The sequence below is a fragment of the Nomascus leucogenys genome, chromosome 23 (assembly GCF_006542625.1).
Source record: "Nomascus leucogenys isolate Asia chromosome 23, Asia_NLE_v1, whole genome shotgun sequence".
Classification (NCBI taxonomy): domain Eukaryota; kingdom Metazoa; phylum Chordata; class Mammalia; order Primates; family Hylobatidae; genus Nomascus; species Nomascus leucogenys.
This window is the reverse complement of record NC_044403.1, coordinates 19,143,692-19,170,569: the sequence shown is the minus strand read 5'-3', so window position 1 is coordinate 19,170,569 and position 26,878 is coordinate 19,143,692. Positions and strand designations below refer to the sequence as shown.

The following is a 26,878-nucleotide window of genomic DNA, read 5'->3' as shown; positions in this document are numbered from 1 at the left end:
CAGTATGCTAGATCAAGCAGAAGAATTTCAGAACTTGAAGACAGGTCTTTTGAAATAATCCAATAAGACAAAAATAAAGAAAAAAGAACAAAAATGAATTAGCAAAGCCTACATGATATAGACACCATAAAGTGGCTAAATACTTAAAATTTTTGGTGTCCCAAAAGGCTAAGAGAAAACAAAAGGAATACAAAACCCATTTAACAAAATAATAGCAAGAGATTTAGACATTCAGATACAGGAAACTCAGAGATTCCCAAATAGATATAATTAAAAAAGATCTTCTCCCTGGCACATTATAGTCAAATTGTCAAAAGTTAAAGAGAAAATTTTAAAAACAGCAAGAAAAAAGAATCTGGTTACTTATAAGGAAACCCCCATCAGATTAACAGTGAATTTCTCAGCAGAAACATTACAGGCCAGGAGAAAAGGGATGAGGTAGTCAAAGTGTTGAAAGAAAAACCAAATTCCAGTTAAGGATACTATATCCAGCAAGCTTATCTTTCATAAATGAAGAAGAAATAAAGTCTGTCCCAGACAAGTGAAAGCTAGGGAAATTTATCACCACTAGACCTCCCCTACAAGAAATGCTTCAGGGCGTCCTACGCCTGGAAGTGAAAGGATGTCATCTACCACCGTGAAAACACATGAAAGTATGAAACCCACTAGTAAATCAATCACACAAAGAGGGAAGAGAAGGGTGTCAAATGTTACCACTGCAGAAGACCACAAACCATAATGATAAACAAGGGAAAGAAAGGAACAAAGGATGTGTAAAACAACCAGAAATCAATTAATCAAGTGAAAGGAATAAGCCCTTACATAATAATAACCTTGAATGTAAATGGATCAAAATTTTTCACTTAAAACATATAGACTGGTTCAATGGATTTTTAAAAATGACTCAACTATAGGCTGCCTACAAGAAACTCATCTGTAAAGAAATATATAGACTGAAAGTAAAGAGATGGAAAGATATTCCATGCAAATGAAAACCAAAAGCAAGCAAGAGTAGCTATACTTATATTAGGTAAAACAGACTTTAAGTAAAAAACTGTAAAAAGAGACAAAGGTCATAGATCATTATATAATGATAAAGGACTCAATTCAGCAAGAGGATATAACAATTCTAAACATATACACACCCAACATTGAAGCATACAGACATTTAAAGCAAATACTATTAGATCTAAAGGTAGAAGTAGATTCCAATCTAATAATAGTTGGGGACTTCAACACTCCACTCTCAGCATTAAACAGATCATAAAGACAGAAAATTAACCAAGAAACATTGGCTTTAAACTGCACGATAGAACAAATGAACCTAACATTTACAGAACATTTCATTCAATAGCTAAAGAATAAACATTCCTGTGATCAGCACATGCAACATTCTCCAGGACAGACCATATGTTAGGACACAAAACAAGTCTCAACATATTTATAAAGAACCAGAATTATATCAAATATCTTCTCAGGCCACAATGGAATAAAAGTAGAACTCAATACCAGGAGGAACTTTGGAAAATACACAAATACATAAAAATTAAACAACATGCTTCTGAATGACCATTGAGTCAATAAAGAAATTAGGAGAAATTTTAAAAAATTAAAACAAATGAAAATTTAAACACAGCATATCACAACCTATGAGATACAGCAAAAGTACTGCTTAGAGAGAATTTTATAGCAATAAATGCCTGCATCAAAAAAGCAGAAAAAATTCAAATCTAACAAGGCACATCAAGGAATTAGAAAAGCAAGAACAAACCAAACCCAAAGTTAGTAGAGGGAAAGAAATAATAAAGGTCAGAGTAGAACTGGACAAAATAGAGGTTGAAAAAATAATATGAAGGATCATTGAAATAAAAAGTTGTTTTTATGAAAAGGTAAACAAAATCAATAAACCATTAGCTAGACTAACCAAGAAAAAAATGAGAGAAGATCCAAATAAACAAAATCAGAAATTAGAAAAAGACATAAAAACCAATTGCACAAAAATGTGAAAGATTATCAGAGACTGTTATGAACAACTATATACCAGCAAACTGAAAAATATAGAGGAAGTGGAGAAATTCCTGGATAAATACAATCTACATAGATTGAATCAGAAAAAAATAGGATACCATATATTACATGAACAGACCAACAATGAGTAATGAGACTGAATGACTAGTCTCCCAACAAAGAGAGTCCAGAACTGGATGACTTTACTGCTGAATTATGCCAAACTTCCAAAGAAGAACTAACACTAATTCTCTTCAAACTATTCAAAACAATTGAAGAATAGGGAATTCTACGTCATTCTACAAGGCCAGCAGTACCCTCATACTAAAACCAGACAAGGATACAACAAAAAAGGAAAACTATGGGTCAATATCCCTGATGAACATAGATGCAAAAATCCTCCAAAAAAAAAAATACTAGCAAACTGAATCTAACAGCACATCAAAAAGATAATATGCCATGTTCAAGTGGGATTTATCCCCAGGAAGCAAGGATTATTTAACATATGCAAATCAATAAACATGATACATTACGTCAACAGAATGAAGAACAAAAGCCATATGATCATCTCAATCGGTGCAGGAAAAGCATTTGATAATATTCAACATCTCTTCTTGATAAAAACTCTCAAAAAACTAGCCATAGAAGGAAGATATCTCAACATAATAAAGGCCAGCCATGTATCACACACCCACAAAATAATAAAAGCCATATACTACAAACCTGCAAATATCACACGGAATGAGGAAAAGCTGAAAGCTTTCCCTCTAAGAACTGGAACGAGACAAGGATGCCCAATTTCACCTCTCCTATTCAATATAGTACTGAAAGTACTAGCCAGAGCAATTAGGCAAGAAAAATAAAAGGCATCCAAATTGGAAAACAGGGGGTCAAATTATCTCTTTGCAGATGATATGATCATACATCTAGAAAACCTAAAGACTTCACCAAAAAGATCTTAGATATGATAAATTCAGTACAGTTGAAGTATATAAAATTAACATACAGACTGGGTGCGGTGGCTCACACCTGTAATCCTGGCACTTTGGGAGGCCAAGGAGGGCAGATTGCCTGAGGTCAGGAGTTCGAGACAAGCCTGGGCAACATAGTGAAACCCTGTCTCTACTAAAATATGAAAAAAAAAATTAGCTGGACTTGGTGGCAGGTGCCTGTAATCCCTGCTACTTGGGAGGCTGAGGCAGGAGATTTGCTTGAACCCGGGAGGTGGAGGTTGCAGTGAGCTGAGATCACTCCACTGCACTCCAGCCTGGGCAACACAGTGAGACTCTGTCTCAAAAAAACAAATTAACATACAAAAATCAGTAGTGTTTTTATATACCACCAATAATAAACTCAGCGGGAAAGAAATCAAGAAGACAATCCCATTTACAATAGCTACCAAAAAAAAAAAAAAAACCCAAAAACCCACCTAAGAATAAATTTAACAAAGAAGGTAAAAGACCTCTATAAGGAAAACTACAAACACTGATGAAACTGAAGAGGACAAAAACAAATGGGAAGATATCCCATGCTCATGGATTGGAAGAGTTAATATCACTAAAATGATTATACTGCCCAAAGCAATCTACAGATTCAATGTAATCCTATCAAAATACCACTGTCATTTTCTCACAGAAATGGAAAAAACAATCCTAAAATCCATATGGAACCAAAAAAGAGCCCAAATAGACAAAGCAATCCCAAGCAAAAAGAACAAAGCTGGAGGCATAACATTACCTGATTTCAAAATGTTCTATAAAGTTACAGTAACCAAAACAACCTGTTACTGGCATAGAAACAGACATATAAACAAATGGAACAGAATAGAGAACCCAGAAATAAATCCACGCATTTACAGACAACTGATTTTCAACAACAGCTCCAAGAACATACAATGGGGAAAGGACACCCCATCTCTTCCCATATACAAAAATCAACTCAAGATAGATTAAACAGAGGACCTGAAACTATGAAACTATTAGAAGAAAACATAGAGAAAAGACTTTAGGACATTGGTTTAGGCAAAGATTTTATGGCTAAGACCTCAAAAGCACAGGAAACCAAACCAAAAATAGACAAATGGGACTATATTAGACTAAAAGGCTTCTGCATAGCAAGGGAAACAACAGAGTGAAGAGACAACCTGTTGAATGGGAGAAAGTATTTGCAAACTATTAATCTGACAAGGGTGATATTCCAGAATATACAAGGAACTCAAACAACTCAGCAGTTAAAAAAAATTCCATTAAAAAGTGGGCAAAATTCATGAATAAACATTTCTCAAAAGAAGATTTATAAATGGCTAACAGGAATATGAAAAAATGCTCAACATCACTAATCATCAGGGAAATGCAAGTCAAAACCACAGTGAGCTACCATCTTACCCCAGTCAGAATGGCTATTACTAAAAAGCCAAATAACAACAGATGCTGGCAAGGATGCAGAGAAAAGGGAACTCTTACACACTGTTGATGGGAATGTAAATTAGTATAGCCACTATGGAAAATAGGATAGAGATTTCTCAAAACACTAAAAATAGAACTACCATATGATCCACCAATCCCCCTGCTGAGTATTTATCCAAAGGAAGAGAAATCAGTGTATCAAAGGATACCTGCACACTCACATTTATTGCAACACTATTCACAATAGCAAAGATACAGAATCAACTTAAGTGTCCATCAATGGATGAATGGAAAAAGAAAATGCGGGCTGTGTACACAATAGAATACTATTTAACCATAAAAATAATGAAATCATGTCATTTGCAGCAGCATATATGGAACTGGAGGTCACTATGTAAAGTTAAAGGCACAGAAAGACAAGGATCACATGTTCTCACTCATGCAGGGGCTAAAAAAGTTGATCTCATGGAGGTGGAGAGAATAATGATAGCCAGAGACTGGGAAGGGTGTAGTAGGGCAGGGGATGAATGAAGAGAGGTAGGTTAATGGGTACAAACATACAGTTAGAAGGAATAAGTTATAGTGTTTGATAGCAGAGTAGGATGACTACAGTTAACAACAATGTATTGTATATTTCAAAGCAGCTAGAAGAGAGGACTTGAAATGTTCCCAACACATAGAAATGATAACTACTTAAGGTGATGGATCCCCTAAATACATGACTTGATCATTACACATTCTGTGCATATGACAAAATATCACATATACCTCACAAATATGTACAAATATCAATTTAAAAATAGAGAATGAGGCCAGGCATGGTGGCTCACACCTATTATGTAATCCCAGCGCTTTGGGAGGCCAAGGCAGGTGGGATCGCTTGAGGTCAGGAGATCGAGACCAGCCCGGCCAACATGGTGAAACCCCATCTCTACTAAAAATACAAAAATTAGCTGGGTGTGGTGGCAGGCGCCTGTAGTCCCAGCTACTCAGGAGGCTGAGGCAGGAGAATTGCTTGAAGCCGGGAGGCCAGAGTTGCAGTGAGCCAAGATCCTGCCACTGCACTCTAGCTTGGGTGACAGAGCAAGACTCTGTCTCAAAAAAAAAAAAAAAAAATTAGAGAATGAGATGTGTGCTTTAGAAGCCAGCTCATTCCTGAGTTGGGGAGTGGTAGAAGGGCATGGAGAATGTGGTAGGCTGAGGCTGGCTCCCAAAGACATGCTGCGTCCTAATCCCTGGAACCTATGAATGCTACCTTATTTGGAAAAAGAGCCATTGCAGATATAATTAAGTTACAATTCTTGAGATGAGGTGATTGTTCTGTATTTTCTGGGTGGACCCAAATGCAATCACATATGTCCTAATAGAAAGGAGACAGAGGGAGAATAGACAGAAGAGAAACTGTGATCAAGAGGCAGAGATTGAATTGTGTGGCCATAAGATAAGAAATGTCAACAGCCATCAGAAACTTCTGGAAGAAGTAAGGATGGATTAGCCCCTTAGCTCTTCTGGAGGAAGTGTGGCCTTGCTGAACACTTGATTTCAGACTTCTAGCCTCCAGAACTGTAAGTGAATAAATTTTTGTTCTTTTAATCCATTACATTTATGGTAATTTTTATAGCAGGCCAAGGAAACGAATACGGGAAGATATACTCACTTCTAGCTCTTTTTCCTCTGCTGTTTCCAAGAATAAATCTGGGCGGAAGGGTTTCATTCCGTTGGAATTTTCCACTCTGAAAATCTTCTCTGGTTGGGTGAGAAAAATTTAAATTACAAAGAAGAATACAGCATGAAGAAATGGAAGGAATTTCAACAGAAATCCAGTTGGTACACTCCTCTGGATGGCTCTTAGCTCAGTGAGAGTGCTGCAGAGCCTAGACCAGCACTCAGTAGACAGATGTTGATTCAATGAGGCACCCAGTGAAAGGGTCTAATCCCACTTATAACCAGAAGGTTACCTTAAGGATAGGCCACTGGGTGGGGCGCAGTGCCTTATACCTGTAATCCCAGCACTTTGTGAGGCTGAGGTTGGGGGATCACTCGAGCTCAGGAGCTCAGTCTGGGCAACATGGTGAAACCCTGTCTCTGCATAAAGTACAAAAATTAGCCAGGCGTGGTGGTGTGCACCTGTCGTCCCAGCTACTTGGAAGGCCGAGCCAGGAGGATTGCTTGAGCCCGGGAGGCAGAGGTTGCAGTGAGCCAAGATCATGCCACTGTACTTACTCCAGCCTGGGGGTGACAGAGCAAGACACTGTCTCAAAAAAAAGAAAGAAAGAAAAGAAAAGAAAAAAAGAAAAAATGCTACTGACCCTGTAAAACTCAGCTCAGGCACCACTGCCTTCAGTAGACTTCTTCTGTCCATACTTTGACCCCACCCTCTCTACGTCCCTTAGTCACCCTACTCCCCACGAAACAGTTAACGGTTAGCACATAATAAATGCTCAGTAAGTGAGGATTGAATGAATGGAATGAAGCATTTTCCCCTGAGAGGACGTGTGGCCAAAAACTATAGATCTACTCTTAGTAAGAATTAAAATATGTATGTCATCCTGTTAGAGTGATATAGTTTAGATGTTAAGCAGGTACATTCTCTTATTGGAATCAGAAGGAAAGAGGTGAATTGTAAAGGAAGATTGTTAACAATAATACTGACAATAATAACACCTGGCAGTGTATGTTGTCTTATGCTTTTCAGTGCACTCTAATATTGAATCTTCCTAATATTCTTATAAAATGTATAATGCAGATGGGAAATCATTAATTTTGTAGATGAAGGAATTGTGATGTGGTTACAAACAGATTGGGGTCTCAGTAAGCCTAGAAAGCAGGTTGGCTCGCTCGCAGAGGGGACACATGAAGGAGTTTAGATGTACCATTCTGGTCCCGACAGCTCAAAGTGTAGAAGGTTTCTTTCCGCAGGATGATCTCCTGTGCGATGACCCCATAGCTGTACACATCTCCTTTCTGAGAGATGTTGGCTTGGCGGAGGTGCTCTGGAGCTGTCCACAGGTCTGTAAATGCAGACATTGAGATTACAGAGTTGAGGGGGTGAGTGGTTCATAGGCCTCCAACATGCTTTTGCTCCCTAATTCCCTACACCATCCATTCTAAATATGCATGATAGCTTATAAGTGGCCTTGAGTTGATATGATTCCAAACTTTTGAAAAATTTTTGCTAATACTGGTGATCAAAGGTAGAACACACACCTGTTAGACTAACTATGAAATGTTAGGATTTGGGTGAGGTCATATGGCAATATGTTATTTAAAACTGCTAGGATCATAGTCTTGAAAACTCTCAAGGTTTACCTGGAATGGGGTCTGATTATGGTAAATGCTCAGTAAATATATGTTGAATGAATACAGTAGAATATGAGAGGTTGAGGAATTTAGTAGTTTATGGGACATACGGAATGAACCTATGAAAGCCTTCAAAATACAAATTTTGGCCAGGCATAGTGGCTCACGCCTGTAATCCCAGCACTTTGGGAGGCCAAGGCAGGTGGATCACAAGGTCAGGAGATTGAGACCAGCCTGGCCGATATGGTGAAACCCTGTCTCTACTAAAAATACAAAAATTAGCCAGGTGTGGTGGTGGGTGCCTGTAGTCCCAGCTACTCAGGAGGCTGAGGCAGGAGAATCGCTTGAACCTGGGAGGTGGAGGTTGCAGTGAGATGAGATCATACCACTGCACTCCAGCCTGGGTGACAGAGCGAGACTCCATCTCAAAAAAAAAAAAATACAAATTTTATGTGTACTAAATTTATTTTATTTAAATTATTATAATTTATTATTTAATGTGTATATATGCATATTTAAATATTAATGTACCAAAAGAAGATAAAGACAGTATATTAAGACAAAGAGACTATGGTTGATATTTTCTAGGCATAACATACTGGCAGCTTCCAACTCAGCTAGGGTCCACGGTGCTGTTTTTGTTGGTTCCCACAGTATTCTTAAAAAAGTAACACATGTAATTTACTCACAGTTTACTCCTGTCCCTGCCACTCCCTAGTGTTTACATCTAGTTCACTCACTTCACATGAGTGCAATGCTGTATTTAGCTCCTATAGATACTCGAGTTTTGAATCCTTATTACACACCTTGTTTAGTAATAACAGGGGCATGCAATTAATTTTTCTTCAACATGCTTCGCAAGTTTTTCAGGATCACCTAGCTCCTTATAAACTTTTTAAGACTTATCTTCACCAGTTTCAATGAAACATGTATAGATTCATGTTGTTAGGTGCAATAATATGTTTATGATGACGCACATTTTCCTTATTTGGTTCTCTGTCCAAATGCACATCACCTTTTTGAATTTATGTCTTGTGAATTTTTGTGACTTGTGATTCATGCACAGTTGATCGTAAAGGTTAGGCGTTGTAGAAAAGGTAAATAAATCTGTTTATGCTAAAATTTCAGGTAACCGACGCCCTAGGTAGGTAGGTATAAGTGAGTGCTGTTCAAGATGATAGGATTTGACTTGTAATTTATCTGATTTTTGTCACGCTGGGTTATCTGATGACGATTTGTACTACTATGTCATGAACCATGCTTGGCACACAGGTCTTCAATAAGAAATTATTAGATTGAGTTCAATATCATATTATGCTTGACATGGCTGTGGATGTAGGGACAGAATTGCAATTTTTCTTTTATTAAGGAAAAACGAAAGGATCGCAAAGTTGAATTAGAAATATAATTTAGTGTTTGGATCTAGGTAGTATTTTAAGGCAACATGAGTGCTAGATATCTGAGTGTTTAACTGTGAGTCATAGTAAAGAAAAGGGTAAATGTTCAACATGAAAAGCCCTTTATACTTTACAAATCCGTTTTCTTTATGTCATCTTTTTTGACTCTCACCACAATCCTGAAAGAGATAAGAATATATTTTACTGGTAAGAGTTTTTTCCTTAACATTTCTTATTACCACAGATAAATGAATGATGTCTTGAATGGCAAATGGGTCCTCTGGTTTGTACTCTACCTTCTTGGACAAATCTGAGTCTCAGTGCTGTCCTCTATAAAGGAAAAAGGGGTAAATTAGATGATGTCTAAGGTCTCTTCCTGCTCTAACCTTCTATATTTTTTTCAGCTAGTTCCGTTCCCACAAGCCATTAAGTTATTCATGATTTCTCAGTGATAGCAAGGGACACATGGATGAAGGAAATCCACAGAGGACATTTGTTTAACTCAGGAAATATTCATTGACTGACAAGTGTGAAGTTCTGGAGAATGAGCCAGCTGTTGTCTCTTGTGGCTTTAAGTACTTATCTTCTGATCAGTATTACGATTTCCTGACCATGCTACATGGGTTTGAAAAAAAAAAAAAAATCAGTTAGGAAACTAGTGAACATTTCATTCATTACAGACCTTTTTTTGGAGGTAAAATGGAATTGCAGCCAAAATCAGTGATCTTCACCACCATTCTACTGTCCACTACACAGTTGGTAGATTTCAGACGACCATGGACTTCTATCTTACTGGAGTGCAGATATGACATTCCCTGTAATTTTTTAGATGATAGAAAAACAGAAATGTGACACACTTCAGCTGCTTGATTATTTTAAAGAAAAAAGTGACATTTGGAAACCATTTCAGCAGATAGTCACACCATCAGATTTTAATTTTAGTCCCACTATTTTTACTTTAACAATATTACTGAAGCTCTAATATTTGCCTACACACTATATCTAGTTTCAAAGTCTGTTTAAATGACAGAGTAAAAGGGAATTGTCTAAAATATCTGCTTAAGTAGTTGTGTATAATATGAGGCAAAGGGTTGATTTTTTTTAAGTGTTTCTGCTTACCACTTACTTGGTCTGTGACCCTGGGTAGGTCTCTGGTCCTTTTTCACATGAATTTAAAATAAAAATATGAATAATAGTGCGTTGCCTTTCCAAAGGGGCGGGGTGCCAGGTAGATTATTTCCTAAAGTGGAATTGGTTTCATCCTATTTTGAAACAATGTTTCATTCATTCTGTTTCAAAAGGGGAAGGCTGGCCTCCTTGATGGCTCATGCCTGTAATCCCAGCACTTTGGGAGGCCGAGCTACTCAGGAGGCTGAGGCAGGATAATCGCTTGAATTCGGGAGGCCGAGGTTGCAGTGAGCTGAGATCACGCCACTGTACTCCAGCCTGGGGGACAGAGTGAGACTCCGTCTCAAAAAATAAAAAAATAAAAAAAGAGGAAGCCTGTTTTTGGCTGATGTGCTTCTCTCTCTTGTGGTTAGAGGGTGTCTCAGCCAAAGCTGGTTTTCAGCCTGGATCATAGGAGTGAAATGTGTGTGGCAAATCGATTTTCATAATACATTTTTCAAACTGATTCTGAACCCACATAACTTTCAGGTAAGTTAAGACTGTATCAAACAGCTCCCTCTCACAACCAACTTGTCTTCATTCTTGAACGAGGCCCTGGTTACTGGTGTCCACTCTGTTTTCCTATCACATCTGAAAATATACATGTCCACTTTTATTATTGATTCCTGCAAGACGGTTTCCTGTACTTAATATTTTCTCTCATAAAGTTGAGGATTCAGTTGTCTTTTTTTTTTTTTTTAAATGGAGTCTCACTCTGTCACCCAGGCTGGAGTGCAATGGCTCGATCTCGGCTCACAGCAACCTCCATCTCCTGGGTTCAAGCAATTCTCCTGCCTCAGCCTCCCAAAGTGCTGGGATTACAGGCTTGAGCCACCGTGCCCAGCCCAGTTGTCTTTCTTGTAGTTTTATATGATTTTGATTTCTGGAAAATCTATGAAACTGCGTGCCTCACACCCAGACTACAAAGAATAAAATAAAATAATAATAACTGATATATATATATATATATATATATATATATATATATATATATAACATTTACTTGCACCTGGTCTTGTTATAAGCACGTGCATTATTTCACAAAATCCTCATAACCTAAAATCCTACAACCCTATGACATAGCTATTATTATCATTTTACAGATGAAGAAACCAATGCACAGAAGGCTGAATAACTTGTTAGATGTTTTCTTATATTTAATTTTCATATTTTCTGTGTGTGTGTTTCTCTTACCTTAGCAATGTCATACAAGACAGAGATCTTAAACTCCCAATCCATGAATGTGCCATCAGGGTAGGAAATTGTGTCATTTAAAACTTCCTGAATAGGAAAAAAGAAGAAGAAGAAAAGTTGTTGCAAGAAAGGGTGTTGTGGAGAGACTATTATGAAACAAATAATGATCTTCAAATTATGAAACCTTAGGATCAGGAACAAATTGGAATTCCATTGTCTGGGATTTCATGAACCTGTTTTTTTTTCTTTTCTGCATAAGAAGCATTGGGTGGTTTTTGCCACCTGGATATGAGCAGGAGGTACCCATAGCATCCCAAATTTCAGTTCTTCCATCAGACAGGTGTAGAGGAACAAGCAGCAGGCGGGGAGACTGCTTAACAAGTGACTGCCCTGTGTGTTCTGTCTCATCTAAATTGGACCCATGTTTTAAAACAGGCAATTGCTATAAGAAAATTCCTTCATTAGGCTTGTGTTTTTACTCCCATAATCAGCTATATACATTAGGTTAATTGCTCTTTTTTTGGAATTTACTAAGTCCTCTGTCAATAAGAGAGATCTTGGATTTTTTTGTGAATTGTATGACCTGGAATTTTCTTTCTTTCTTTTTTAAATTTTGTTTCTGAGACAGAATCTTGCTCTGTTGCCCAGGCTGGCATGCAGTGGCACAACCTCAGCTCATTGCAACCTCTGCCTCCGGAATTCCAGCGATTCTCCTGCCTTAGCCTCCTGAGTAGCTGGGATTACAGGCACAGGCCACTACGCCCAGCTAATTTTTGTATTTTTAGTAGAGACGAGATTTCGCTACATTGGCCAGGCTGATCTCGAACTCCTGGCCTCAAGCAATCTGCCCACCTCAGCCTCCCAAAGTGCTGGGATTACAGGCGCAAGCCACTGCACTCCACCCATACCTGGAATTTTCGAGTCCCTATTTTAATATGATGATGGTTCTACCAAGTTGCAGGATTTTAATTAAGCTAATACATAACTGTTCTTCATGGTAGAACTCTAAACAGGACTCTAACTGATAACAATAGTTTCTTATTTTAGGAAAAAGCCCAATTCAATTTTTAGTTTTAACTCAGGCACTGTACCAAGAATTTCCAAGGAGGGGTCTAAAGTCCTTAATCATTTCAGATAAGGCTGGTTGGGCTGTGGGTACCAGGCCAAGTTGACAGAGGGGAGTTATGGGCAGACAGACTAATTCTTTTCTATGCCTTCTCTCCCTTTAGCGCACCATTCACCCATCCTACCCTGTTCTCATCTGCCAAATTGTAAAAAGCATATTATTCTGTTTTGATGATAAAAGGAATACAAGTTTACTATAAAAAATGTGAAAAATTGCACAATATAAAAAAGAAGAATATAAAATTATTGCTAATTGCACCATCTAATTCTCATTCTGGTATTTTCTTTTAGTCTTCTTTAATGTAGATATGGAAAGTATATGTAATAAATATTATAAAAGTGGGATCATAATATATATGCAGATTTATACGTTTTTTTCTGAGCAATTTTAATAGGTGACCTGCACATTTATTTTTTAAAATTATTGAGTCTTATCTCTAGAGCAGGGACTGTGTTAGTGCTGGGATTATAAGGGACCTGTTATAGGGTGCACAGTCTGGTGAAGGAAACTGACACTCATAAAATAATCAGACAAATAAACGTAAGATTATAACTGTGATAAGTACGAAGAAAAATTGCCTAAAATCTGGGGATTTGACCCCTAAAATCTGGGGTTTGTTATGAAGATTAAAGATGGCTTCCTTCAGGAAATGGCTGTTGAGCTGAGATCAAATGAAGGGAGGCAAGAGTTTTGGGAAGAGGGAATGGCATGGGAGAAGAAACTTTTGTGGAAGAGAGAATGAAAAGGTCCTATTATCTCCACATCGTTTTTTAAATTACCCTTCTTTAGTTATATTTGTCATATACTTAATGATATTCTTAGCCCATATGTTTTTCTTCCATAAATCATCTGCTTGTTCATGAGCTGTCACTACACTGCCTTGATTATAATAACTTTCTGGCAAGTGGCCTCTTAATTCTCTTTTTCAAAACTGTTTATTATTGCTTATATATATATGTGTGTGTATATATATATTTTTTCTGATGAACTCTGTTAATTAAGCAAAGTCTTTCCTTTGATTGCAAGTTTGTTGTTTTCAGAAGAATTTACACGTTTTCAGTGTGAATTTGTCGGTATAGGGTGTGGGTAAACCAGCTCTCTGTTAGCAACAGCCCTGATTTATAATATGCTTGCTGAGTACAATGTGAAATATTTCCACCCTGAATGATTTCAGCTTCCAAAAGTTTAACACTGACTGGCTGGCAAATTCTTGAATAACTTAACAATCAGCTCTGAGCTAGTACCAGCTAGTTCCAGCACATCATTGATTCCTATCTAAGAACTTTTCTAAGTTCTGTTAAGATTTATTTAATGTCTTAGAAAACTTTCAGTGTTCTTAACTGATTCTTTGCATTTCATGTTGAGTATTTTCAAATAAATATTTTTGTTAAAAATATTGAGGATTTTTTGAGTTGTATTTTCTGACCAATTTGGCTAATATATATGATATATACATTATATATGTAAATTATTTTCTATATAGTTATTTTGTTTCTAGTCATCATACAAATTTCTTATAATTTTTAGTATTTGAGGCTTTTGCATTTTCTGGGTAAATAATCATATCATCTTTATTTTTATTTATTTATTTATTTATTTATTTATTTATTTATTTTTGAGATGAAGACTTGCATTTTTGCCTGGGCTGAAGTGCAATGGCAGGATCTCGGCTCATTGCAACCTCCACCTCCCAGGTTCAAGCAATTCTCCCACCTCAGCCTCCCAAGTAGCTGGGATTACAGGTGCCCGCCATCATGCCCGGCTAATTTTTTGTATTTTTAGTAGAGACGGGGTTTCACTGTGTTGGCCAGGCTGGTCTCGAACCCCTGACCTCGTGTCCCACCCACCTCTGCCTCCCAAAGTGCTGGGATTACAGGCATGAGCCCCCGCACCCGGCCTCATCATTAAATTAAAAAATAAAAATAAAAAATCTATTGCTTTTGTGAAAGTTGTCAAAATCAGAATGGAGTCATAAATGTTGAAAAAATCCTGACACATACAGCCAGAAAAGGCCATGAAAAAGAGGGTCGTCATGCTTGTATCCTTCATAACAAAAACTATCACAAAAGACTCTACAGAAACCTCAACCTTCCACAAAGGCCATCACAACCTCACACAAAAAAAATACTTATACAAGGACATCTGCCCAACAACTGCCTGTCCAGCCTCTGACTGGCATCATCCTTGCTGCTGATCTTGGTAACACAACAATTATGTAATCCTCTTTGTTTTCTTTTCCCCTTAAAATCCTTTGTCTTCCTTTATCTCTCTGAATATGCACATACTTTACGACGGCATATGTATTCTCATTACAGTGTTCTTTTCCAAATAAATATCTTTCTTTTAGAGAGCCACTCTCTATTTGTTATTTATGTTGATACCTTCCAATAACTGTATATCTTATTTCTGTTTCATGCATTAGTGCTTTGGTTAGAACTTTCAGAAGTTAACTAATAGTAGTACAGGGGTGGGGCTAGGGAGTCTTTGCATTAATACAGATGAAGTCAGTTGTTATTTTATGATAGACAGTCTTTGCAATGTTAAGGAAGTATTGTTTTATTTTTAACTCTACAAGAGTTGTTATTATGGGGGAGCCTAGGAATATTTCTGAAATGAGGTCTGAGACTTCTCTGACATGTCACCATTTAATTGCTGTTTTCCTTGTTGAGAACAGATTGCAAATATTAAACCTGGTTTCCACTTCCCTGAGCTATGGTTTCACAGCTTCATTTCATGTGGGTCTTACTCTAATGTCATCTTGCCAGAGAAGTTTTCCATGGCTATCATATCTTAAGTAGCACAACTCAGGTATGTTTGAAAGGGGGTTATTATAAATAACAAAACAGCTTTTCTCACCCCCACCACCCAGTAAAAACAGAGGTTTTAGGAACCAAGAATGAAGACAAAATATATTTCTTACTATATCATAATATTACATGAATAACAATAGAAGAAATTATAATTCCCATAGAGAGAATACCAAATTCAGCTTAATTCTTCTAACATTGAAGTTTAGTAAAAGTAGTTCTCATTATCTATATAAAAACTATTTTAAACTTAAACAAAAACATGAACATACTCCAAATTCATTTAATATTGAACAAAGTTAGCATAATATTGAAACTAAAATCTATAGTTGTGAATATAGATGAAAAAATGTAATAAAATACCAGAAATGCTAAGCCAGTTGTACATACAAAAAGCATAACACAAACAATTGGATATGGTTAATTCTATGAATGGAACGATATTATTATAATGTACCAAATCAACAGGTCATAGGAGAAAAACCACATGAGCATTTTAATGGATGATGAAAGTGATCATTTTAATTGATACTGATAAAATAAATACACATTTCTAGGAATAATAATAACTATTTCAGGTCTTTCAAAATTAGAAATATTTTTCACATGAGGTCTAGACCTCATTTAATTTCAATGAGACAGAAATTTTAGGATACCAATTAATAGAGCCTGGTCAAAGGGTTTCACATGGCTTATTATTCCCTGAAACTGATTCAGAATTGGCCTAATTAAATATTTATTTTTTTGAAACAGATTTCATGATTATATTGCTTCTGAAACTTTCCCTTTTTAAAGATTACAATTTAATAGTCGTGAAGTATTCTTTCACAATTAAAACATCTTTTCACTGCTTTTTTATTCCCAATTTTGTGCACTTGCATGTTTGTTTTTAAAATAATAACTAGAAGTGAAAGGCCTGCATGTTTTAATAATTTTGTTTTTTAAGTAGCAAGTGCATTTTAAAATTCTATCCTATTTTATTTGATTTAAAATGATTGATATTTAATAGTTTCCTTTCCTTATGTTACAGTTATTCTTCTAAATTTTGCATTGGATACTTAAATTCTTTATTATTATTATTATTATTTATTTATTTTTGAGATGAAGTCTCACTCTGTTGCCAGGCTGGAGTGCAGTGGCATGATCTCGGCTCAGTTCAACCTCTGACTCTCTGGTTCAAGCGATTCTCCTGCCTCAGCCTCCTAAGTAGCTGGAATTACAGGCATGCACCACCACGCCCAGCTAATTTTTGTAATTTTAGTAGAGATGGGGTTTCACCATGTTGGCCAAGATGGTCTTGATCTCCTGACCTCATGTCCGCCCGCCTCGGCCTCCCAAAGTGCTGGCATTACATGCGTGAGCCACCGTGCCCAGCCTTGTTTATTATTTTTTAAGAACTTTTACCTTAGCACCATTTTCCTCTTTGATCTTAATTCTCCTGGCCAGCCCCCTGCTCAAGATTTCTCTACCACATTCCGTTACACTAGTCCCTCACGGGCTTGCTTTCCCTTCTGCTATAGAGCAAATGAATTCTCAAAGTGTTAAATATAGTTAATGGCTTAATGTGTCACTTTTTCCTTATACCACTGTTGCATTTCATAGGGATTAATCCAAAAAAGAACCCTCAGATGTTAGAATAACAAGAATGAAATAATTTTTAAAAGAGATGGTAACATTTAGGGCTATGATTTTTTTCTTGGAGGGTAGATTTGAGTTTATACCACATAGTATGAAAGCTCATATTCTCGCTTTTTTTCTTAGTTCCTATGTTTGCTTTGGACTTCCTCAGTCCAAATACCTGACCTCATCTGGCAACTCCTGGATGATCCTCAGTCCAAGAGTGGAGTAATAATTTGGACAGCAGCAGAAGCAAGAATGATGACCAAGTCTTCTAATGCTTATTTGGTGCTATCATAATGATTATCCATTTCTCTTTTAAAACAAAAGCAAGTATTCATGCAAAATAAAATGTATTTGGAGGTAACCACTCATTTTTCCACTTCCATTCTCTGTTTACTCCCCTCCCCAAATCTATTATCTTTTTCCTGAATTTTTTTTTGGCTTGTTTATAAAAACATAAGCCTGATTTAAAAAATCTCGGGGATCTAGTTTGGAAAGCATGTGACCCCACCAACTTTCCCTGATTCTCTCTAATATTATTTTACTCGGTAAATATTTTAAAAGGCCTGCTGAATATTTTTATATGATTAGAAAATTGGGAATGACCATGGTTTCTTACCCGGAGGGATCCTCTCTCACAGTATTCTATCACCCCGAAGATCATGGTATCAAGTTTCACTGTGCCGTAGAACTTGGTCAGGTTGTAATAGTCAATCTGAAGCAACTAGAAGAACATGTTTGTTTACAAAGCAAATTAGGCAGAACGGGGTGCCAAAGTAAAAATTAATACGCCAGTAAAGTGTGTTTTGTTTCAGACCTTTGAGAAGATGTGTTGCTCTTAACAAATTGAATGTCAGTACCCATTGCTTATCACACATTATATCAATCTCATTCAACAGTCTTTCCTTTGTCAATAAGAGGCCTTGAATACAAACTTTACTTTCAAATAATATCAGGTCCACTTTCTAGGAAAGACTAGTAGATTTCCAGAATTTTTTACACCATCAACCTCACTTTCCAATATCTCTTGGTAGAATTTTCAACAAGAAATATAGTCACCATTTCTTGGCCTGAGGGCTTTTCTGTCAGCCTCTTACTCAGCAACCTCAGTGATTAGAAGAAATGGAGCGAAGTTATTTCTCAAGGGTTTGAAGTAAGGGATACATACCTTGTTCAATTCTATCTTCTGTTTTTCAGTGAAATTACCATCATTGTGCTTGAGATCTTTGAGAATCACTCGCTGCAAAAATCAATGAAATTTAGGAGACACTGTTGTGGTGTAACTCTTTATGTGCATATTATAACAGTTTGTTTGTGTGTCTCACTAGACTGTAAACTTTTGAGAGCAGTGACAATATTTGATTGATTTTTTTTTTTTTTTTTTTTAAAGACAGAGCCTTGCTCTGTTGCCCAGGCTGGAGTGCAGTGGTGCAATCTTGGCTCGCTTCAACCTCCGCCTCCCGGGTTCAAGCAATTCTCGTGCCTCAGCCTCCCCAGTAGCTGGGACTACAGGCATGCACACCATGCCTGGCTAATTTTTGTATTTTTAGGAGAAACGGGGTTTCGCCAGGCTCTTGGCCAGGCTTGTCTCGAACTCCTTGCCTCAAATGATCCACCCGCCTCAGCCTCCCAAAGTCCTGGGATTACAGACATGAGCCACTGTGCCCGGCCTTTATTGATGTTTATATCCCTGGTGCCTGGTACCTGGGATATAGTAAGTTCAGTCTTGAATGTTTCTTTAAGAATGACTAAATGGAAAGAAGGCAGGCAGAAGGGAGGGAGGGAAGAAGGAAGGATGGAAATAAGATGCAAAGCTCTCATATGAGATTGCTGTATTTCTCAGCAATGAGCCAAAATATAATACTAGGGTTACCCTGGACTACTCTGAATATCTTTGATATTTAATTTTTCTTCCTACACTCCACCCTTCCCCAACATTCTATTTGTCTTCCATTTTCCCCGGGATTGTGAGTTTTGTAACCCTTGAAGCAGGGCCCTGCCCATCCCTGTGAAGCTCTAAGAATAGCCCCTGGGAACAGACTGGGCACTCCCACCATTGTGATACTGACATCAGGGGCCAGGACAACGAGGGGTCAAAAGGCCCAGAGCATACTCCAGTGGAGAGTTCAGAGAAGTGGGAGAGGTCACCTTTTTGTCGTATTTGCACTGTCGTAGTCTCTGGATTGTATCTCGTCTTTTGTCATCATCGATCTGGCACAAGAAAAGGCTAATTATTCCGGAAGCTCCATATCTCATCCTACTCACTGCCTGTCAAAGGCTGAGAGGCTCTTCCAGGTGGGCTGCATTTGTTTCCTCAATAGCATGCTGGGCAGGCAGGCTTCCAGAAAAACTGCTGTAATTGACTTGTTCCCTCTCACTAATTGAACTCCAGCAACATGTTTCCAGGTATTTACTGCTCTCATGCTTAGCTATGGGTTTCCTCCCTTCCTCTTGTGGCCCTACTTCAACCAGGGATTTCCTTTGCTCCCTTCTCCCCAACCCCGTTTTCGTGGGAATTGTTGCCTGTAGCTACAGATAGATGCTCTTGGGGAAGGATGCTGTGCATTTGAGTTGCACACTCATGCCTGAAGGCCCAAGTAGCAATGCAGATGATAAAACTGGGCCAGGTGTCTAAGGGAAGCAGTACTGTCAGCTCTGGGTTCAGCCCAAACTTGCTAAATCATCTTATTTATCAAAAGAAGCTGGTAATAAGAATTCTTATATGCTATCTCGTGACATTTGTATGTTGGCAATTAATTTTTAAAATGTTAAATATTGAACAAAACACATGCACCCACATAGGCACTCACAACTGCAGGCCAGATATGGCTCTTGGCCTTCCAGTTAATGACTTCTGGTCCAAAGACAGAGAAAAGGTTGGGAACGATTGCATCTTTTGATGTGATACTCATAAAAACCTGAGATGTGTTATTATCTTTGTTAAAATGTACCTTACAAGGCCATTTTGAAATGCGAGTGAAATGACTCAAGGTCCAAGCAAGATGCCTGGCACATTGCGGACTGACGAATGTCAGTTATCATCATTTCATTTTCTTCTCATTTAACAAATTAAGTATAGAAGGGTTAAATGACATTAAATGTCACATAAAAAGAGAATGGCAGAACCTAGGCTTGTCTTCTTGCCTAACACTCTTTTTATTATTTCAGACCTTGACGAGATCATTTAAACTATTTGGACCTCAGTTTCTTACTGCACAATTCCAACTCATAGAAATAGCTGGGGGTTAAATGAGACAAGGTTTGTGAAATTCTCTTGCTAGCTAAAATACTTCTCTTTGTACCCTCAAATGAATGATCATCTTGATTATTTTTTTGTGTATTACTCTATCCCTTTGACTTTCCTGATTTCTTTTGTCTGGAATCTTTGGTCTGATATTCTGACCCTTTCTGTTCTAGCAGTGGGATGCTTGACTCTCTATTATCTCATCTCTTAGTCTTGCTTCCTTATTTCTGCATTCAGTGAATATCCAAATTTGAACCACTACCTGTCTGGTTGTAGGTATTTTCCACTCTTGCTGACTTTGGGTGACCTTGGGTTTTCTCCATGTCTACCTGACTCTTAGCACCTGATGAGCTCTCTGTACAGCCAATTTCTGATCCACCTGCTTCCCAGCCTGTCTAAAACTCAGAGTAACAATGATCACATGATCAAAATAATTTTGAACTTCTCTCCTTTGAGTTTACTGTCCCAAAGACCTATTTCCTTAGTCAGGTGACTCATTCATTCTGATGAATTAATAAAATCTGTACTCATAAAAATTTTGTACTGACAAGAAATGGATGAATTATACTTCTAGGAATATTTGTATTTTAAGAAAATATACAGAGACACATGTTTTGGGCTTACTCCAAAAGAGAAAATATGAAGTATGGGAATTTGAGGCAGTGGGGAGGTACTTGAGGAATGACACCAAGGCTGGACTTGTGCAGAGGTGGAGCGTGTGGGTGCCCATCTGGGACAAGATGAGAGACAGAGGTGCACACGTTCCTTCTGAAAGACCCCTCTCCTCTTCCTAGTGTTATATTAAATAAGCAGGAGACCATTGGCATGAGGCTGTCTTTGTATTATGAGTTCCTATAAACTGCAACCTAACTTAGTATACATGCAAACTGAAAACTAATTAAGGAGTCCATTTTTGTAACAAATGGCTGGGTTTTGGCCAATCATGGGCAGCTAACTGAACAGACCATGCCCAAATAAAGCAAATGCCTAGCTGTAACCAATCAAGTTATTTGTGTACTTTACTTCCTTGTACAACCTATGAAAGCTCACTGTCCATGCTGCAGAGTGGAGCTTTCTGAACCTCTTTTGGTTTTGAGTGCTACACAATTCATGAATCACTTTTTGCTCAAATAAATTCTATTTCGTCTGTCCAGAGTTTTTCTTTTAACACTAGGTACTTCCAGTTTGTCATTTAGGTCAACAAATTCTCTCTTTGGAAATTCAGTAGTCTTAAGGTCATTTACACCTGACTGTGAATTACTGTTAAATTGATTTCATCCTGACACTTAGCTGAGACAGATTGGTCTTTGTGAATAGAATTTTTCTGTTGAGGTTCAGAATGCAGCAGGAGGGTCACATTGGAGCATGTCATATTTCTGAAAGAAGGGAAGATCTGGTCTTTGGATAGACATGAAGGGATCCGAGCCATTAGAGGGCAGCACGCAGGACTTGAGGAGGAGAGTCAAGAGCTGGTAGAGAGGTTCCAGAGACAAACTTAAGCCAAATGTTGTTTTATTCCTGCTGATTTTAAGCAAGGAAGCATCTCAAATCACACTACACTATCAGTTTGGCCCTACTCTGAAGGAGTCCACGAATTCCCATCCGTGGAGGTCTTGGGTCTCCATATTCTCTTAATATGCTTTGGTATAAAAACTAGGATAATTATATGGTGTATGGAAGGTGTTACAATCTCAGGCTTTACAGTTAGACAGACTGGGTTTAAATTGTAGCTGTGCTCCTGGAATTTCTGCCCTGCTACTTCACAGTGCTCAGGAGAAGATGAAATGGGTTAATGCATGTGGTGCATTGTAAGTGCTCAGTAAGTGTTAGCTATTACTGCTTATAGTAATCTTACTCATTAGTTGTATGTGTCCCTGCACTGTTTCTTAATCTTTTGTCCTTCAGTTTCCTCATCAGCAAAATTGTGATGACAAAGCTTAATTTTGGGTTCTTGTGGGGAATAGATGAGACAGCATAGGTCCTGCATTGACTGTGCTAAATGGAGTAAGTTATTATTGGCTGCTGCTATTTCCTGGTTGAAGGTGTATGGGAGCAAATATAAGCAGAGGCCTCTTTCTTCAGGAATGAGTAAGACAAGTCTTAGGCCCTTAGTACGGAGAGATTAGCATCCAAGGTTTAGGGGAACTCAAATGCTCTGCCCATTCCTACATCCCTTCCGTGGCAAATTCCCAATATGTGTATTTCTCTTCTGGATAAGATGCAAAGAATGAGAACACACCATATCTCAGCCTCCAGGTAAGTGCTCATTGGATTAACTAGTTGACACGCAGGAGAATGGAGAATCAAGGGGAAGGGAGAGAGCTGAAAATTAGAAAACATCTAAGTCTTGCTTTCTAGAACAACTGTCCCTTCTTGACACGTATCCTGCAATGCTACCTAAGTCTTGTGGAATACCTGCCAAATTGCACCCATTCTTCAACAGGTAAGGTGGGCTTTACCTTCAGGCTAACATGATTGGTCTCATTGGTCTCCAGAGGAAAGATATTTTCAGGAGGAATGTGGGACCATTTTTTCTGACGAAGTTCATAATCTTTTTTATATTTTCTGTGAAAGGAATAAAACTGGTCAATAGGTTTTTATTAGTATTCACGTCATTCAGCTTCTGAAGACTGGGAGAAGTTTAGAACCCTGGTATGCTCAGGTAGATGTGCGTGAGGGAAGGTAGCCCAATGACAGAACACCATGTCCTCCAAACTGAAAAGCGCTTACTGCCAGTGGAGCTGCAAGGATTTCTGATGGCTTTTATAGCAGTGGCCCTCAACCTTTTTGATGCCACAGACTGGTTTCCTGGAAGACAATGTTTCCATGGAGGTGGCAGGGGGTGGTTTCAGGATGAAACTGTTCCACCTCAGATCAGGCATTAGATTCTTATAAGGAGTGTGCAACCTAGATCCCCTGCATGCGCAGTTCACAGTAGGGTTCACGCTCCTATGAGAATCTAATGCCGTGACTGATCCGACAGGAGGGGGAGCTCAGCGGTAACGCTCGCTCGCTCACCCTCTGCTCACCTCCTGCTGTGCGGTCGGTTCCTAACAGGCCATGGACTGGGGATTGGGGACCCCTGTTTCCTAGTCTTTCTTTTCTTTTCACTTCACTTTCCCAGGTTTTCCACTAAGGCAGTCCTTCACGATAGTAAAGGATTTAAACTGATGACATAGAAGGAGTGAGGAAAAAATACAGGAAAAAAATGTAAAGTTGGTGACGTTGAGAGGCAAAAATGTTAATTTTTAAACCAGAGAGAATACACCAGATCCCTAAATAAGCCAGTTCCTCTTACCCATCTGTGCCTTTTCAAAAAATATGTTTAAAGAAAATGGAAAAGTACAGAGAAAATGTAACAACACCTATCTCAACCACAAAATGTTAAAAATGTATAGTTTCCTTCAGATAGTATTGGTCCCCAGATAGTGTAGTTTGCGGATTAGGCCCCCAACCCCTGGGCCATGGACTGGTACTGGTCCGTGGCCTGTTAGGAACCAAGCTGCACAGCAGGAGGTGAGAGGTCAGCATTACCACCTGAGCTCGGCCTCCTGTCACATTAATGGTGGTGTTAGATTCTCACAGGACCGCGAACCCTATTGAGAACTGTATATGTGAGGGATCCAGGTTGTGCACTCCTTATCCTTATGAGAATCTAACTAATGCCTGATGATCTGAGGTGGAACAGTTTCATCCGGAAACTCCCCCCACCCCCAAAAATTGTTTTCCACGAAACCAGTCCCTGGTGTCAAAAGGTCGGGGACTGCTGGTATAGATGAAGCAGAATTCTTGGGCTATAGAGGATGTACACTTTCAACTTTACAGATATCACCAAATTGCTTCCCAAAGCAGTGGTTATCAATTAATTTACCTTCTTATCTTGAGAATTCCCATTTTCTATATTCTTGTCAACATTTGGTATTGATAAACTTATTTTAACCTAATGATGAAGGCGAAACAGTGTTTCATTATTGCATTACTTTGCATTTTCTTGATTACAAGTGATATTATCCTTTCGAATATTTTCTAGCTATTTGGTAGAGTATATAGACTCAGAATTATATAGAATTATGTATTTATAATTTTGCTCATTTTTTCCTAGTGTGTTTCTTTTTCTTATCCTTGTTAACTTACATAAGTTCTTAATACATTTTGAGAAATAAATCCTTTGTCCTTTTGTTTTTCAAATACCTTTTCCTAGTTTATTACTTCTTTTAACTTTGTTTTACAGAAAGTTTTGATTTTTATTATGGTCATATTTATGTATTTTTTCTTTGACTTTTCCTTTTTTATCTTGACTGAGAAGTACTTTCCTAAACTGAGATCATAAAGTCATTTTTACCGGACAAGAACAGTGGGTCACACCTATAATCCCAGCACATTGGGAGGCCAAGGCGGGTGGATCACTTGAGGTCAGGAGTTAAGACCAGGCTGGCCAACGTGGTGAAACCCCATCTCTACTAAAAATACAAAAGTTAGCCAGGTGTGGTGGTACACGCCTGTAATTGCACCTACTAGTGCACGTGCCTACAGGCACGAGAATTGCTTGAACCCAGGAGGCGGAGGTTGCAGTGAGCCAAGATGGCGCCACTGCACTCCAGCCTGAGTGACAGAGTGAGACTCGGTCTCAAAAAAATAAAAATAATTTTAAAAGGCCATTTTTATTAATTTATTCTAAGTTTTGAAGTTTGATTTTCACATAATCAAACATTTAAAACATTTAAAACTCCACATAAACTATGCATTAACATTTAAAACTCCACATAGACTAAACTGTGTCTTTGTGTATTATTTTAGATATATAATAATAATAAAATACAACATAATACAACATAATAATAAAAATAACTATTTTCGTTTATATAATGCTTATTATATGGTAGTTAGTGTGCATGTTCCATTTCTAATCCCTACAACAGCTCAGATGAAGAAATTGAAGCAAGTTACCTATTTTAATTTTGTTTTTTACATGTGGAAAGCCTTCTTTACCAAAATCGTTTCTTTTTTTTTTTTTGAGACAGAGTCTCACTCTGTCACCCAGGCTGGAGTGCAGTGGTGCCATCTCGGCTTACTGCAACCTCCGCCTCCCGGGTTCAAGATTCTCTTGCCTCAGCCTCCCGAGTAGCTGGGATTAGGGGGCCCCGCCACCATGCCCAGCTAATTTTCTGTATTTTTAGTAGAAACGGGGTTTCACCGTGATGGCCAGGATGGTCTCGAACTCCTGACCTCATGATTCACCCACCTCGGCCTTCCAAAGTGCTGGGATTACAGGTGGGAGCCACCATGTCCGGCCACTAACATCATTTCTTAGCTGTCACATAGTGTCATCTTTGTCATATTATAAGTTCTTGCTTGTATCTGATTCTGGAACTGATATTCTTTTCTATTGACCTGTTTTGTCCCTATTTGCCTTTGCTTTTTGGTTATTTGACAAACTCATACTCACCTTCTCAAGGCCATGCCTTCCTTAATGTCCCCTAAGCAGAAATGATTATTCTCTTCATATGCTTCCATCTAAGTCTAAGTATTCTTTGAGTAAATGCATGTAAAATAGCATATTACTGACCCTAAGACCTGGAGGCAAATAGGATGAATATCAATACCTTAAAGGCTCTTGGGTTCTCACCTCTGTATCCCGGGAGACTCTTGGGACCCAGCAGAGCCAACTGTCATTCATACTGAATTAGGGGATTTCTTAAATGGTTTGCTAGTTTGCTTGCATAGGCTGTTGTAATGGCAAACTGCATGTGTACCACCTGTCTGCCAGGCCCCCTCATGGGCATAGCATTGCACTGGCCATTAGGAAGCCCCATGTTTAGAGACAATGAGAAACACCTGTTATTATCTTTGATCTTGTGATTTACCCCATCTTAAACTGATTCCCATTTAGACTTGCTTTTGGGGGGAAGTTTTGGTTTCTTCTCACTCTTCACTAAATGGTCACCACACATTGTAGACCATCACCCATATTTCTGAGCAACACAGTTACAGGAGCCAAGCAGTGTTGTCAGATTGAAGAAAATAGTCTACTTCCTTTTCTGGAGAAAACATCAACCAGTATATGGCAGGCTGGACATTCACATGAGAAAGTATAATGACACACAGACCAAAGTGTGTAATACACAGATAAAACTGTTGTCTTGTTTAGCTAGGAAACGCAAGTGAACCTGGTAATGTAATATGGTATTATAAGTTTGGCGTTTAACACATGCAGATTAGGAGGTAGTGTGGTATTTACTCACTCATTTATGTATTCAACAAATATTCTTAGTACACACAATGTCTCTGGCTAGGCATTTGGCAGACCCAAGTTGAGCAGAAAAATCATGGAACTGATGGTGAGAAGGCTTGAGCTCTAGTTCTGTCCCCACCCATTACCTGGTGATAAGATTCTAGAGAAGCCATTTGACTTTCTGGGCTCTCTTTCCGCAGGCTAAAATAGGAGATTTGGAATAAATTGTTTCTAAAACCTCTCCCAGCCTAAATATGTAATTTAATGAGCTTGATGTCTCCCACAATATACCAACATAATAAGAATAACTATTTTCATCTATATATGCTTATTATATGGTAGTTTGTATACATGTTCCATTTCTAATCCTTACAACAGC

General features: G+C 38.2%; 1 protein-coding gene across 1 annotated transcript in view; it reads right to left on the bottom strand.

Moving 5' to 3' along the window:
• Positions 1 to 26,878, bottom strand: part of GUCY2C (guanylate cyclase 2C) — an 83,090-nt gene that overhangs the window by 19,894 nt on the left and 36,318 nt on the right. The window contains exons 12-19 of the mRNA XM_003265528.3: positions 22,727 to 22,832; positions 19,172 to 19,234; positions 18,192 to 18,263; positions 17,643 to 17,747; positions 11,471 to 11,557; positions 9,792 to 9,924; positions 7,286 to 7,423; positions 6,070 to 6,158 (exon numbers count right to left, since the gene is read on the bottom strand). Coding sequence (XP_003265576.1) covers positions 6,070 to 6,158; positions 7,286 to 7,423; positions 9,792 to 9,924; positions 11,471 to 11,557; positions 17,643 to 17,747; positions 18,192 to 18,263; positions 19,172 to 19,234; positions 22,727 to 22,832 — 793 coding nt within the window. The remainder of the gene's footprint in view (positions 1 to 6,069; positions 6,159 to 7,285; positions 7,424 to 9,791; positions 9,925 to 11,470; positions 11,558 to 17,642; positions 17,748 to 18,191; positions 18,264 to 19,171; positions 19,235 to 22,726; positions 22,833 to 26,878) is intronic.